General features: G+C 31.6%; 2 protein-coding genes across 3 annotated transcripts; one reads left to right on the top strand and one right to left on the bottom strand.

The window, feature by feature from the left end:
- Positions 1-1,525: 1,525 nt before the first annotated feature.
- On the bottom strand, positions 1,526-4,227 carry LOC118061949 (cytokinin riboside 5'-monophosphate phosphoribohydrolase LOG5). Of its 2 annotated transcripts, none has more exons than XM_073409266.1 (7): positions 4,018-4,227; positions 3,833-3,930; positions 3,670-3,727; positions 3,326-3,425; positions 3,155-3,225; positions 2,913-3,056; positions 1,526-2,827 (listed from the first exon to the last, which is right to left on the bottom strand). In XM_073409266.1, the coding sequence occupies exons 1-7, from the start codon at positions 4,138-4,140 to the stop codon at positions 2,729-2,731; spliced, it is 693 nt and encodes a 230-aa protein (XP_073265367.1). In that variant the 5' UTR covers positions 4,141-4,227; the 3' UTR covers positions 1,526-2,728. The 2 variants fall into 2 exon arrangements, with proteins under 2 accessions (XP_073265367.1, XP_034931482.1); XM_035075591.2 differs by having other exon boundaries at positions 3,697-3,727; positions 4,018-4,225.
- A 10,983-nt stretch (positions 4,228-15,210) lies between these two features.
- Positions 15,211-15,763, top strand: LOC140955643 (uncharacterized). The gene is made up of 2 exons (XM_073409425.1): positions 15,211-15,547; positions 15,648-15,763. The coding sequence occupies exons 1-2, from the start codon at positions 15,211-15,213 to the stop codon at positions 15,761-15,763; spliced, it is 453 nt and encodes a 150-aa protein (XP_073265526.1).
- The last annotated feature ends 353 nt before the right edge of the window (positions 15,764-16,116 follow it).

The following is a 16,116-nucleotide window of genomic DNA, read 5'->3' as shown; positions in this document are numbered from 1 at the left end:
TATTGATTCAGTTATCATGTGATCCAAACCTTTTTATAATCCAATCTTGAATTAGATCTAGAATTGTGAAAATATGTATATAATTACATGTATTCCACTACCATATGCTAATATGCTTAATGTGTGTGTGTGTGTGTAAGATATGTACGACTTATAATTTATATGTATACTAAATGTCATTCTCTCACTGAGTTAGTTGAACTCACCCCTCCTTTTTATTATTATTTACAGGTCCTTAGTTTCTGTAAGCATACTGATTTTGTAGAAAATTCTTGCTTCTTTGTTTTTTATTGGTATGACTTGCTTGTTTTCGCGAGACTTTCTGTCTTATTTTTTTTTTATTTGATGTCATATTATACTGTTTTTATTCAAGTTTATATTTTTATTTCAAAGGCTGGATTTTATTTAATGTAATAAGTGTTTTAAATTATTAATTCTTTTTACTGGTTTTGAGGAATGTTTTGAAAGTTTATGAAATGTTGGGTGATTCTATATAATTTGATTTATGATATGTATGTTTTGAGGCTTAGCGTAGGCTAGGAGTCTTTAGAGAATCGTTCTTGCATTTCTAGTTATAGACCCGAAGTTTGGGTTGTGTCAACGATAGAGAGGGACCATTATATAAATTGTGTTGAACCATTTGATGAATTAATATTTCTTCATGCTTATTAGTTAATAAGGGTACTAGCTTTTGAAGTTAGAGAAGTTATGAGTGTGCGTGTGCATAAGGCTATACATATCTTAAAATCTTAGTAATTTTATGATATAAAGTATATCAATTAGGTCTCTTGTATGTGGGTTAACCTATAAGACCATTTGCAAGTTACTCTAATTCATGGGATAGACTTCTCAAATTAGAAAGTTGTGAGTGTAATTTTAAATTTAGTCCAGTTTGGAAGCTTGATTTGAGAAGTTTGAGAGTGAAACTTTATCTAGATTGAATTTATAATTAGATCAAATAAGATATTAATTCAATGAAATATGGTTGACCTAACAATTTTTTTAGTAATTCATTTAACTTCATCAAACTTGATCAAGTCAATACCAAAGAATTTTTATAAAATAAAAAAACAATATTGTTTTAATAAAAATATTGATTCAACTATAATGTGATCCAAACCTTTTTCTAATTCAATCTTGAATTAGATCTAGAATTGTGAAAATATTTATATAATTATATAAAGTTCATGAATAGCTTTTTTGTCACTGCATCAAAAAAGTAAACTTGGTTTTGACACACTAACTAGCTATGTAACCCGTACTCTGTTGCGGGTTGAATAAAACATTTTTTAAAGAAAAAAAAATGATGCTGAATTGATAAAAACATGTTTTAACGAAGAAAAACAAACAATATTGAATAAAAAAATTAAGTAAAAAAAAATCCATACTAGCCCGTGTTAACATATTAAATTCATGACGCGAATGATTTAACTAGGAAGTAAAAAAAAAAAAAAAAACCATGAAGCATAATAATTATCAACTAACTAAATACTAAAGGGTTAAATTAAAATATACAATAATCAACCATAAAAAAATAACAATTATATATTAAAAAAACCGGAGCCATATTAAATAGAATATAGTAAATTTGATCCAAAAGACAACATTCGACCTCAAAACTCTAAAAAAGTATTCCTCGGAGAGAGGTTTTCTACGATAGAGATTGATTTTCAATTTCATATTCCTTATGTTTCGGGGCATAATAATTGAGAAATCGCTCAGCAGTCCACGTTCCAGGGATCCAATGGGTGACTTGTATTCTTGAAGTAGCTTAGACTTTTGCCATAACGGGACACCTACTTCTAGGCTTCTAGCTGGCGTCCTTAGCAGGTGCATGCACTAGCTAGCTAGCTAGCCAGTCTATGGTGTACAAAGTAGACTAGTGATGGACGGACGTGTGAGCCCAATTAATGTTGTTAGAGTTGTGGGCCGTCCATAATTAGCCGGACTGTCTTCTCACCGCTGCTGAAAGAGATGTTTTGAGTTTGTTGGGAGTGATCATCGCCTCCCGTCCTTGTTTTGATCTCTACGGCACGAGTGATGTTTTCCGGTGGTAACATGCTCTTGTTTCTTAGATGAAGTCATGCATGAGCAAATAATATTTGTACAAATAAGGCTGATGACAGGGAATATGGAAACCCAAGGATGCTACCAAGTCTTGGAGTTAGGGAGGATACAAAACGCTGTCGTGGTAGCTCGCATGATCTATTTACATTATGGCCCGGTTGGATAAGAATCGATGAAAGTGATGTGAAAGAATTGTATGAATAATGATTTTCAAGGTGAAAAGCTTTCTAAATTTAAAACGTGTATAAATTTAAATATTATCTCAATTTAAAATAAAGTCAAAATTTATTTTATACTATTATCTAGCAAATGAGTCTCACTATGTGGTGTGTTTTAGAAAACAAATAAAGTAGAGCAGAGCGCAGCACCATGACAGGCACGCGAGAGAGAATAAAAGGCTGCTTTTTTTTGCTTTTTTTCTACTTTTTTTTTTTTTTTTTGTTCTTTGCATTTTCTTACACAGAAGATTTATCTGAAAGAAGACAGCATTTGCCAAATTCTTTCAGAACACAATAAAACTAGAGACTAGCTACCAAATATACTCCTCTTTCTTTCTAGACCAATACATACAAAATTGAGAAGGAGAAAGCCCTACGTAATTTTAATAAAATCCTAAAAAAAAAAAAAAAAAAAAACCTTTTCATATGGTTAATTTCTGCCATTAACGAGCAATTTCAGTTTGCAAAGATGCGTTGAGCTCCATTTGCTCTGCCTCCCACTTAGCCTTGGCGACAACTCCATCATGCACAGGCACATATTCCTGCCAAATAAAGTGAAAAAATTGGAAAAAAAGAAAAAGAAAAAAACACAAATCAACAAAAAAGGATGTGATCACAAGAACCCACCTCAAGTTTCTGAACAAGCTCCTTGGGACTTGGGGCAGAGACAATAATACTACGCTGAGATGGCATGATGAACCCATCATCCACTGCCTTGTCTATAAAAGTCAGCAGGTAATTGTAGTATCCATCCACGTTAAGCAAACCCACCTGTATATGTCAAGAACTAAGTTAAGAATTGACCTTGGAGCATCACAAAACTTTCTTAATCTGAATCTTATCCAAGGTTAAGACACAAGTAGCTTTACAGGCTTGTCGTGGATGCCAAGTTGGGCCCATGTAATGACTTCCAATAACTCCTCCAAGGTTCCATACCCACCTAGTTTAATTAATATAATATAATATATATTAATACATAACCATCAGGAAAAGAAAAAGAAAAAAACATTATTTGAGAGAGAAAGAGAGAGATCAGGTACCTGGTAAGGCAATGAAACAGTCAGAATTGCGGGCCATCTCAGCTTTTCTTTGATGCATGTCCGCTACTGCCCTGACCTCCCCTACTGTTTCTCCTGTTAGCTGCACATAACAAAAAACAAAGCATTTAATTAATCATGTCTTGATTAGTAAATTAACTAAGGCTATGTTTTGTTTCTGTAGTGTTCGGTACTGGTGTTGCCGGCTGTGTTTTGTCCTGGTTATAAACTTGAAAGTGTTTGGTTCATCATCGCGTTCATGAACTTACTTTATAAAATCACAACCACAGGAGCTATTACGTTGACAAACACGCACCAAGAACAACTAGAGACAATCGTTTCTATACCTGGATTAAGAATCCTAATCTGCTTACCTCTTTGTTCATCAGAGTTTTAGGGATGACTCTGTAGGAGAAAGCAACAAAAGACATAGCAATACAGATCAGTACTCGAACAAGAAAATGAAATTATGTGGACAAGAAAGCTTGCAGCGTAGCTATTCATAATTACCCTATTACATGCCCTCCCCCACGATGGACCTCTTGAGACACTAGCCCCATCAATCCAACACTTCCTCCGCCGTAAACAAGATCCAACCTCCTTGACACCTTCACATGGAATCAAAGAAAACTCAAAATTTCTGGACTTACAAGACCAAATAAGATCGAGAAAGTAAGGTTTTTGAATTGCTATACCAGTTCTTGGCCAAGTTCAAGAGCAGCATCACGATAACAATCCCTTTTGCCTCTACTGCTACCACAAAACACACAAACTCTTTTAAACCTGGATGATTTCACAGCTACTGTACCATCCTCCATCTCTTGGCTCTCTTGTGTTTTCTCTTCTTATTATATATTTTTCACCAAAAAAGGGAGAACGACGCAATTATGCCAAAAGAGAAAGATGGATCAGCTCCATATATAGACATATCCAAAGGGAGAAAGGGAGAGCAGGATACTTTTGGGCACCCCTGGCATCCTGTTACGCCACGTGTACATAACCCGGAAATATATCCCTTATCACCAAATATCGCCGACACGATACACTCAGTCCTTCCCGGCAGATTCTTTAGTCCGCTAGTTTCGGCCCACGTGCACTCTATTGCCAGCTCAGCAAGGACGTAGTCCATAGCATGGACAAGACCTTGAGAAATTATTGAAAATTAGAATACTATACTTCCTGTCTCTTCACCCACCCACATTAAATTTTTATTAATTCAACAATGAGAATGAATGGTATCAGTAATAATTCTGTATTGGGACGTAGTACGGAAATTTATTGTTTCTGAGACTTGGGTAAAGTTTGGAGTCATTTTTTATTTATTTTACAGAGATTAAATTCATCAAAATGTGTCAAGGTTGAAAAGATTTATGAGGATATAATGATATCTAAATATTTGTGAAAAAAATCATAAATTTAAGTCTATATATATATATATATATAAACATTAAAGAATAAAAGGAATAGACAATACAAAATTCTCGAATAAGATCACTATATAAAAACATTAATTTAAAATTTTATTATTAAATATTTTCTATTTATATAAACTTTTTTGTCCAAAAGATTTACAACCCCAACAAATCCAAAATACTAATCTAAATAAACTAAAAAATCTAAAAAGAAAACAACCAAAAAAACCCAAATAACACCTTTTGATCCTAATTGGAAGGCCTCTTAGACCTTGGCTTATAGCCGGTGGACTCTCAAGTAAAACTAGTCATTTGAAATCTTGATTAAATTTGAACACAACTATAGATTTTTTTGTCAGATGGATCACTCAACAACATAAGACTCTTTTTTGGCTAGACCATGTCTGGTTTTAACCAGGTTGAGTTGCATGCCTAGCCGAATTAATTAATAATTAATTAATTATGGGGGTTTATATTATATTCAATCTAATGTTGCGAGGAATTGAAATGGGATAATTTATCCGTTAAAAATGGACAGTTCACATAAGGCGTTTCGCCACGTGCATATATTCTTAGCGAAGGACGGCTCTGGAGTTTTCAGCTAGACTAGGGATGCAAAAGCAACACAACATTATTGATTACACACACGAGATTTTATAACCACTGTGTGTAGCCTTCCCCTCCTATTTTGACTATTATTAGTCTTACCAATATCACACGTGTGGCCACAAATTCTTATACACGTATGATGATTATTGAATTCCTTGTCTGGTCTTAGTTAGACAAGTTAGAGTTACTTTAATAAAACTGTAAGTTAACTTGTAATTTGATTAGTTTATCACTTGAAACGTACTCTTTTTCTCTTTTTACCTTTTAAAAATATTTTAAAAAAAATTTTGAATTTTTTTTATTTTTTCTTTACTTTAAATTAATATTATTTTGATATTTTTAGATTATTTTTGATGTACTAATTTAAAAAATAATTTTTAAAAAATTAAAAATATTATTTCATATATTTTTAAATAAAAAACACTTTAAAAAATAACCACAACTATATTTTCAAATAAATCAATATAAAAAAAAATCGAAACCAAAATCTAGAGCCATGTCGTTCTTCTCGAGGAATCAATCTGTTAAAGGCTGCCGCAATGAATTAGCGCTCTCTGTTCACCAGCAGTGTAAAAAAACGAAGCAAAATATGTGTACCTAACAGGGCATGCTCGCCTTTCATTAATTACCGTACTGTGCATTAAATCCAGTAACTGTAATAATGCTTACGTGAGAACAGGAGCAGAGGTTGAAAATTTGAGAATCCAAATGACTTTAATTGTAATTATTTACTTGGGCGTGGAAATAATAATGCCATTTCTGTCCCTGCCAGGGATGTGCTCTCAAAAGTGATGACCGGAATAATTGTCAATTGATGCCATGGCACGCCGCTGATCTTCCTAAATCACTATTATTAAAACTGACCTAATTTGGTTAGTAAATCCCATCACCCATCACCCATCACCCATCATCCCAGCTCTTAAACGGTGGTGGAGTTTTTGAATTAAATGGGGGTGAAAATTAATTAACCCGAATTATCTTATAAAAATTAAAGAGAGAGATTCTTGTACTTTTTTAAACCTTAATTTTGTTTTGAAAACCTACAGTGTTTTTCTTTTTCTTTTTCGGCTTGAGAGTGGACGAAAAGTTATAGAAATTGTAAATTCCGACGGAGACGAATCCAGGGGACAGTGATGGCACTGACCCCGAGGTTAAAATCCTCGCCCCCTCACTGATATTAATAGAGCATATTTTGTCCCCATTCCTTATAGAATTTCAATTTAGTCCCTGAAAAGTAAAAATTGAATCCTTTTCCCCTTAAGAACTTTTTTTCATTAATAAGTTTAACCCTCTAAATATAGAAAATTGGCTCATCATTGTATCACTTGATAATTATTGTATACACTAACTTTAATCATCATTCTAACCAAAAGACCAAAGCGGGATACATAGGAGCAATAAATATTCTGCTTTTCAAACTAATTATTCATCATAGTCCGTTTACTTTTCGATTTTAATATTTGCATCTTCTGCTATAGTCTCCCTTGTATCACTTGGTCAAAAGAAAAAATAAAGAGGAAGTCAACGTTTTTTTCTCCAGCAATGCCAAAAGGAGTTGGAAGACAAGGGCCTACAAAGTGAGTGGAGTATGGCTGTTATAGGCGAGGCTGGCATCGGGATGCTTGGAGTTGTTGGATCGTCGTGTATCTTTCAAACTCTTGAATTTTGTTGCTATTCATGAGCTTGAGGATGTCCTTTGCCAATGTATACCATGTAATAAGATATTGTTTGGTAATTTAGTGTAACGTGTTTTTTTTTATTAAACTATTAAAAAACTAACACGGTGTATATATACCTTGCAACTAATAGACAATTCAACAACTAGAATTGAAATGAATTTTTAACTCGAAGGACCAGCAAAGATATGCACCATTTTTAGATTAAAAAATAAAGTGATTTTTATTTTGCAACATAATTAATTGAAATATTTTTATATTGGTTTTAAAATCTAAATAAATGAGTTTAAAAACAAGTTTGCAAGGAGGGATTAATCATGTAAAATGAAGGGATGAAAGAAGAAAAAACAAATGAATTACCGTCCATTTAGTTAACAAGAAATATTCACGATATATAATAGCATTGAAAACTATATTAAAGAGGGAGAGGGAGAGGGAGAGGGAGAGGGAGAGGTGTAAGACTTGATTTGTCCAAACTTCTATAATCAACATATCCTTAAGGATAATTAATCAAATTTAAAATTTTTTTTAAAAAAAAAAAGAATAATTAATCACCAAGAACTCAGGGATTTTCTCTGCAAGGACCCACATCCAATTCTCTTTATGAGATTCAAACACAAGTGAGACCTTCAACCCAACAACTAACATACATACGACATAACTAGAAGCTAGATCAAAGAATAAAATATGTCGTTTTCTACTTTAATATGATCCTTCTTTTTCAACCAAACTGTTCATGAATTAGTCAAGGATTAGAAAAAAAAATAATGCCCCACTACAGATAATAATATGCTTACATGAACCTTCATATGAAAAGAGCCTTTAACCTTGACATAATTCAAATGGATAATATCAAAAACAGCTTTCCCCACAATGGAATTTATTCTGTGGAAGTTATCAGAAACACCAATCCCGCAATGGAATTTAATTGTGGACATATATTCACACACCACGAGTAGAGACTATGGAGATATTTTCTGATGTAGTCAAGCACATAAAAGAAATATTAAGATTGAATAATGTAGAGTGTGTGTGTGTATCCTTCCCTTTCTTGAAAAAAAAAAAAGACAGAGAGAAGGAACAAATCGAACCTACCTTTCAAGAGATTGATTAGTCTTAATTAGATCCATCCATACACGTCGATAATATTAAGAATATTATTCTTCCATGAAACTTGACACGCAAGGGAGCCTTCACCCTTGACACTGCAGATAGATCGATAACATCGAAAGTTCCCACAACGGTGTTTTACTGAGTGGATAACATTAAAAGGTGGAAATTAATAATCCCTCAAGACAAGAAATTAAAGATTGTATAAATTTTGTGATATTGGAGTGATTATCATATGTCTAGTTTTAACATCGAGAGATGATTCTTAGATCCACGTACACACGGTGATCATAAATTTAACTTGTAAAAGTGAATTTTGACAGAGAATGATCTCTCTTAATCATATGATAGCTAGTGATGATCTCATATTCCACCATTAAACCCGATGGCTCGTGGAGGTAGGCTAAAGAATGTGGTCTCAGGTGGGCATTAATCATTTTCGCTGTATATATTTAGATTATTCTCCTTAGCAGTAGGAGATAAAATTATTGATAGATTCGTTGATCTTAGGCAAGTGTGTACATGGTTTTTCCGTGTACAACTTCTCTAGGTTTAGTTCAAAATGAAGAAAATGACCTTAATTCGTTTGAGCTTTTTTGAGCCATCGCAACCAAGCTAACAAAAGGGAATTACAAGAAGAGAAAAGGCGAGGATCGAATGTGTGGTAGGTGTCTCTATTATTATCTTTTTGTATGGACTATGGTGGTGGCTTGGTGATCGATGGTTCAAAATATGGCAAATCAAAGACAAGTGGATGCAAGTAGTAAAGTTGGGTGGACTGTATATAGCCAAAAGGTCTAAAGGTTGGTGCCTCAAAATTCGTTTAAACTTCTTAATTATAGAGAGAGCGTGGACTTGAGACTTCGAGCACCCTTTTTGAGAGAGGATTTTCAACCTAATTAAAACTTTACAATGACATCACTTATGTTCCTTGCAAGTAGGCAACATTCCCACCCACCGTCCCATAATTCACAAATTTCAAGGCAGCTGTAAAACTTTAACGGATGTTTTTACATGTTCAGGTTCTTCATGACAAAAGTAGGATTCTGAAACTTGATGATATATCAATGTTGTAGTTCCTCTTCTCCATCTTTCTACCATGGTTACATGCGGTTCAAGGCTGCGGTTACACGTTATAAATGGGCAACCCAAACTTTGACTTGTGTTTTTTTAAAAAATTAAAATGATATTGTTTTGATTAATTTTTTTTTTTTTTTTATCAAGCATGAGTTAGGTTTTAAGTTGGTATGCTACCGAGTTAACCCACCACTGAGTCTTGGAGCACTGCTTTTTACTACCATTTGTTGCATGCCTTGAGAGAACTAAGAATATATGTGGCAGCAAGAATTACGATATGAACCTTAAGAACTATGTAGATAGGTTGGACAATTAACCATTAATAAAATGCCATTTTTCAATTTTTTTTATTTTCTTTTCGTCGTTAATTAGATTTGAGTACATATCTTCTCTACATTTGCATACAAAAAATACTTGATTACATATCGGGGTTCTTATCTTGCTCTCTGCTATGGTCTCTGGTCATTTTCTTGGATGTCAACTCTAAGGCTACATCTTCTTCATTTGGAGTCATATGTGTATCTTCATTTATTTAAGCAACTTCTAGTGTGTAGTTTCGTATTTGTTGCTTGCAGCATGTTATTTGTACTTCTTTCCTCTAGTTTGTTGTACCAAATTGGTGTTAGTAAACTGGTTTCCCGGAAAAAAGTAAAATATAAGAACTCAATTATGCATCTTCATAATTTTGATTTTTGTAAGTCAGCTATCAAAATAGTAAGTGTTGGCCGGGAAGTTTTTTCATCTTTTTCTGCCAAATAAAATCTAGAAAGGTTATTAAACCTAGCTTGATTTCGGTAGTTAATCTAAAATCTATTTTAAGCTAGAGTTTAAAAAAATAATATGTAAGTTAATATAATATAACTTAGTTGATTTAGCGTGTATTCTGTAGCCTGATTAAAACTTTAAATTAGCTTTGTTTTTTATTAAAAAAAATAATAACATTGTTTTTACTTAAAAAAATAAAATGAAATTATTTAAATTTACTTGAATTAATTTAAATTAACTCGACGACTAACATGTAACTTGAGTCTTGGACTAGATTATAAACCGAGTTTCATTCCTATGAAACCTAAGGTTTTTCCAGATTTGAACATCTTGAAATGAAGGCATGCAAGTAAAAATCTCAGCTCTTAAGTGTTGGTGAAAAGAGTATTTTATTAACCTCAATTTCCATCATCCACCACCAATTGAGTGTGTGATGTTTAAGACTTTTAGGGCTCCGCCTTCCCATTACAATTTCTGTCTTGTCTTCACCGTCTTTTATTAAAAAAAAATAAAGATTATTTATCTTTTTATTCAAAGTCACAATTTTGAACCACAAATTAAAATCAAAAATAAAAATGAACTTTTCTAAGTGACTACTATTGAATAAAAAAATATATCAAACTAAAGTAAGTAGTTTCACTGGCTGATTTCAGAAGTGACTTTATTCTCTAGTATGGAGAATCTGAAGGGGTTATTATATTAAAAAACTCTAAAAGGCGTGGGGAAAGTACTGTAGCTTCCCCACGCCTTTTAATTATACTTAATATAATTATTATTATTATTATATATAATAATTATTATTATTATTATTATTATATTATTATATTATAATATTTTTTTTTCTCTTATGTACAGTTTTTTTTTCTGGTTTTTTTTTTTCTGTAGCCTTTTTTTCCCCTTTTTTTTTTCATTTTGTTTTCTTTTTCCTTGAGCTTTTGTTTTTTCCCACTTTTGTTTCTTCTTCATTTTTTTACATGTTTTTTTTTTTTACCCAAAATTGACTTCTTCTTTTTTAATTTTTTTAAATTATCTTTTATTGATTTTTTAAAATATTGAGCTGGTTGAAAATTTAACTATGTATGCTTTTTTCTTTAAAACATTGTGGATTGCTATAATATTTTTCAATACATGTTTTTTTTTTTTTTTTCATTTTTATGATTTATTTATTTTATTCTTTTTCAAAATGATCTTTGTAGATTTTATTTTTTATATATATTAAGTTGGTGAGAATTTAGCTTTTGTAGTTTTTTTTTCAAAAAAAAAAAACAATATGGATTGCTAACAGTGTTTCCCCTGAGCATTGTTTTTGTTTTGCTGCAGTGTGTTTCCCGTATATTTTTTTAAAAAAAATTATCTTTATCGAATTTATTTTTTCAATACTGAGCTGTTGATAATAATAGCTTTAGCTTTCCCGACATGTTTTTTTTATTTTTTTTATATTATTTTTCTTTTTTTCAAAAATTGTCATTTTTTACATATTTTCTTTTTTTGCTTTGTGTTTTTTTTAGAAATTATTTTTGTTGATTTTATTTTTTTTTGCTAATTGAGCCTGGTTGAAATTTTAGTTTTTTTGGTTTTTTCTTTTAAAACACTGCAGCTTTCCCCTGCATGTTTTTTTTCTCGCTTTTGTTCCTTTTTTTTTTACATGTTTTTTTTTTGTCTGCAGTGTATTAAAAACAATAGTATTTGTCAGTTTTTTTTTTTATATTGAGCTGGTTGAGAACTTAGCTTTGTAAGCTTTTTTTCAAAAAAAAAAAAACACTATGGATTGCTACAGTGTTTCCCCTTACATGGTTTTTGTTTGTCTGCAGTGTTCCCCCCACATGTTTTTTTTTTTTAAATTATCTTTGTCGAATTTATTTTTTTCAATATTGAGTTGGTTGAGAATTTAGCTTTAGCTTTAGCTTTCCCCACGTTTTTTTTTGTTTTTTTTAATTTTTTCCCAAATTGTCTTTCTTCTTTATATTTTTTTTTCATAATTATTTTTGTTGATTTTATTTTTTTACTATTGAGGCTGATTGATAATTTAGTTTTTTAATTTTTTTTCTTAAAAACACTAGATTGCTGCAGTGTTTTCTCTACATGAGATTTTTTTATTTAAATAATTTTTTTTTCAGAATTATCTTTGTCGAATTTTAATTTTTTTATATTAAGCTGATTGAAAATTTAAGCTTTGTAGTTATTTAAAACACTGTAGATTACTATAGTGTTTTCCCCACATGATTTTTTGCCTTGCTACGGTGTTTCCCCACATATTTTTTTTGTCGATGTTTTTTTTCCAAATATGTTTTTTTGTCATATTTATTTTTTTTTCATACTGAACCGGCTAACATTTAGCTTTTTTCCCTTAAAACATTATTGATTGGCTACAAGTGTTTTCCCATATGCTTTTTTTTTGTTATGTTTTTTTTTTAAATGGTCTTTTGTCGTTTTTATTGTTTTTTATATTTGAGCTGGTTAAAAAATTAAAAAACTGTAGATTTTCTCATGAAACACTTTAGATTGTTATAGTGTTTCCATGGATGTGTTTTTTTTTCCTTTCGTTTTTTTTTTTATATTTGTCAAAATTATCTTTATTGAATTTTTTTTTTAATATTGAGCTGGTTGAAAAATTATAGTTGTATATTTCCTCACAAAACTATAGATTTGTTACAGTGTTTTCTTAAATGATTTTAATATTTAGCTGATTGAAAAATTAGCTTTAACTTTCCCCACATGTTTTTTTTTTCATTTTTTTATTATTTGGTTTTTTGCTTTTTTTTTCTATCCAAATTGGTCAATCTTCTTTTTTTCATTTTTTTGTGTTTTTTAATAATTTTTGTCGATTTTTTTTTTAATATTGAGCTGGTTAAGAATATAGCTTTTGTAGTTTTTTCCTTTAAAATATCGTGGATGGTAACATTCTTTTTATAATGATTTTTTTCACAAAAATCCACAATAATGCACAAGCATTGCCACGAGCCCGCGGCATCGCGCGGGCAATGTACGCCTTTTTACTAATATATTTACTTATTAATATATTATATTATAATTATAAATATAATATAAATAATTATTAATATATGTATTGTAATTATATTATATTATCATTATATAACTATTTTTTCCCTTTTTTTTCTTTTTAATTTTTTTTAATGAATTTTTTTTGTTTGATTTAGTTTGTTAATGTTATTTTTTTTTATTTATTTAGTTTATCCAGATTTTCATGATATGGATGCTCCGGGTTTGATGGGTTAGCCTGATTTGACAAATTATTTTTTTCATTTAGTTTAGTTTGTGTTAAAATTAATTTTCTTTCTATTTAATTATCAGACTTTTCATACTTTCATGACACGTGTCCTAGGGCTTAACGGGTTAACTTGGTTTGATAGGTTAACCAGTTAATTTCTGGGTAACCCATCATTTTTTTTTCTATTAGTTATCCAAACTTTCATGATGTGATCCCAGGTTTTACGGGATAACCTGGTTTAACAAGGTTCAAAGCCCAATTAATTTCAATTTTTTTTTCTTTTTCTTCATTAGTTTTTTCGCTTTTCTAATGATTTTTTTTTTCTTTGTTTTTTTTTTTAATCAATCTATTTAATTATCACACACTTTTTTGTGACACCGACACCTTATATTTAGAACCCACATCCAAATATTTTTGGGTCCAAGTGTTGCAATGCCAGGCTCACTTAAACTTGGGTCAATGCAAGTTTAATTTATTATTAGTATTATAAAATATTACTTTTAGGTCAACGTTGCCAGCCAAACCCAAAGTTCTTGGGTATAATTTGCAGAAAAACCCAAGATTTTTAAATTTTTTAATTTGTTTTAATATTTTTCTTTATGCAAAACAAAAATGATCCGCTGCCAACTCGCGCTGGTCACCTAGTGTCTAGTACATATAGTATGAAAATTTAGAGAAGCTCTTCGATGTGAAACTGCGACAAAGTGTGGGTTTAAGTATTACATAGCACCACAAGTAATACTAATATAAATTAAAAAATATCTTAATTCCAATAAATAATACTTAATAGGAAAAGAATTAATTATTAGATAAATTATTTAATATTCTTAACATAATATTAGTTTTTATACAAGTACATTTAAAGTAGATAAAATCATAGTATTCGGTTTATAATAATCTTGAGATATAAAAAATTTAAAAAAAAACACACGTTTTAATATTCTTTTTTATTTTTAAAGGGTAATAAATTTATTTTCAAAACTTTCAATGTAAGGGACAAAATTTTATTTTATTTTTTATCTTTTTTACTCAAAACCAAAACTCATCTGTGTATTTTTTTTCCAATCGTGTAACACTAACCAGTGATATTTTGGAGCTAGTACTCAAGTGAGGGCAATAAAAACTAAGGAACAAATAAATTAACCTTTCGTTATAATTAATCAACTCACATTTTCCTAATTAGAAATTTTAATTTGACTAACTATGTTGCCTGGAGAAAAATATGGGGCACTGCATTTTATCTTGCTTGCAACAGCTGGCATGAGGAACCTTCAGAAGAGGAATTTCTTGGGAAGTTCCTGTACACAGGAACTCAAACACGAATCTAATCTACGGAATCATCGTCCATAGAAAACAAAAGGCTATTTACAGTGTTGTAAGTAATCCTGTCTTATAGAGAAATGGCTAGTTTTGTCTTAATTCAAGCTCAACAGCTTGATCTGGTTGCAATTTCCAGAAAGTGAACACAGCTGGCACCCGATAAATTCCCTCCGTGCATGCAAACACTGACATATCAGTCTAAATCACCAATATAATATTTGATTTAAGGTCAGTCCAATGCACCTCACCCCATCTAATCTGAATGGAAGCTTCCTCTGGGACATATTTGGTCCCCATAGCTGTTGCCAGTAATCCTTAAGTCCGTACTACAACAAAGGATACCTCATTGTTCTGCTCCTCGATCGAAATCTGAGATCTTGAACAGGATAAGACTGTCTTTCCCAGGTTTTTCTATAAAAACCAGGAGTTGTTGTGGTCAGGTCACTATTGCCAACTGCCTAAAATTGAAACTCCTTTTCTTAATTTGTTATAATCCTCTTATAAGTAGTGCCGCCCATCCGTTCTTGTTCTTTGTTGAAAATGGCACTGCCTAATTTCAATGCTCTCAGAGACTTGCATAACTCTGCCAATGATCTTCTCCATTCACCAGAGATCCAACAAGTTCTTGTCAACCAAGAAAACAAGAAAAATGGGCTTCACGAAGTCTGAGTCATCTCTAAGAATGCTGCGATGTGTGTGGGTTTTTCTAAGGATGTTCTTTTGCTTGTCAAAGAACATCTTCTAGACTTACAGTTCACATTGCGTAGAAAAAGAGTTAGCAAGCCAGATATTAGTACCAAAATCGCAGCCTATATTTTCTACAGAAAGAAGCTAAAGAAAGAGACAATGAAATGCCTGAAATCACTGAAGGGAATGAAAGGCAAGTCTGTAACTTCAGATATCTCAAATGTAGACCACAGCATTATCGTGGTTGTTGAAGTACTGAGAGAAGTGAGAGTCACTACCATCACCATTGTTGAATCTTTGTTGTCTCTCATCTCAATTCCATGGCTGGACCAAGGATCAAGTAAAATGGGTCTTTTTCATAAGGTCAAACGTTCTTGCGATCAATGGACAGAGTTTGTTTACGATTTTTTTTGTGACGAAAACAGCACTTCATACTGCAGATAAAAGACTGGAGGCAGTGGAGATTGCCGTTGAAGATCTTGAAGTTGAGTTAGAGTGCATGTTCAGGCGTTTGATCCAGACAAGGGTTCTGCTCCTTAACATACTTACCAATTAAGAAGGCAAAGCCTATCCTTAACGTTATTAATCTGCAGACCAGTATTCAAGGGATTGCAGGTTGCTTTGCCGTGGGTGTATTGGGTGGCCACTAATTACTTCTTGGAGGAAATTAGATCATATGTAACTTTTTATTTATTTTTTTATTCTTTTCAAATAAAAATGTGTGAATCTTCACACTATTTATTCTTTTATTCCTTTCTTAATCCTGAACGGCAAACGATAGGGTATTTCGTTCCCAAGTACTTAAGCTGGAGCTTTGCCAACACAATCTCAATTCATAACACATATATATATCATTGGTGTGAAGATTACCACTTCTTCTTCCTGCGCGCTTCATCGTTCTATCGCTCT

This window comes from Populus alba, chromosome 5 (genome assembly GCF_005239225.2).
Source record: "Populus alba chromosome 5, ASM523922v2, whole genome shotgun sequence".
NCBI lineage: Eukaryota > Viridiplantae > Streptophyta > Magnoliopsida > Malpighiales > Salicaceae > Populus > Populus alba.
The sequence above is the reverse complement of the archived record's forward strand: the minus strand, read 5'-3'. Positions and strand labels throughout refer to the sequence as shown.

What these genes read in the sequence shown, in the direction of transcription:
- LOC118061949 (XM_073409266.1), bottom strand. Translation starts at nt 4,140, where the DNA reads ATGGAGGATGGTACAGTAGCTGTGAAATCATCCAGGTTTAAAAGAGTT. An exon ending in GGGGGAGGGCATGTAATAGG is followed by an intron (nt 3,728 to 3,832) that starts GTAATTATGAAT and finishes TTTCTCCTACAG; the next exon opens with AGTCATCCCTAAAACTCTGA. An exon ending in GATTAGGATTCTTAATCCAG is followed by an intron (nt 3,426 to 3,669) that starts GTATAGAAACGA and finishes TGTTATGTGCAG; the next exon opens with CTAACAGGAGAAACAGTAGG.
- LOC140955643 (XM_073409425.1), top strand. Translation starts at nt 15,211, where the DNA reads ATGTGTGTGGGTTTTTCTAAGGATGTTCTTTTGCTTGTCAAAGAACAT. An exon ending in ATGGCTGGACCAAGGATCAA is followed by an intron (nt 15,548 to 15,647) that starts GTAAAATGGGTC and finishes TTCATACTGCAG; the next exon opens with ATAAAAGACTGGAGGCAGTG.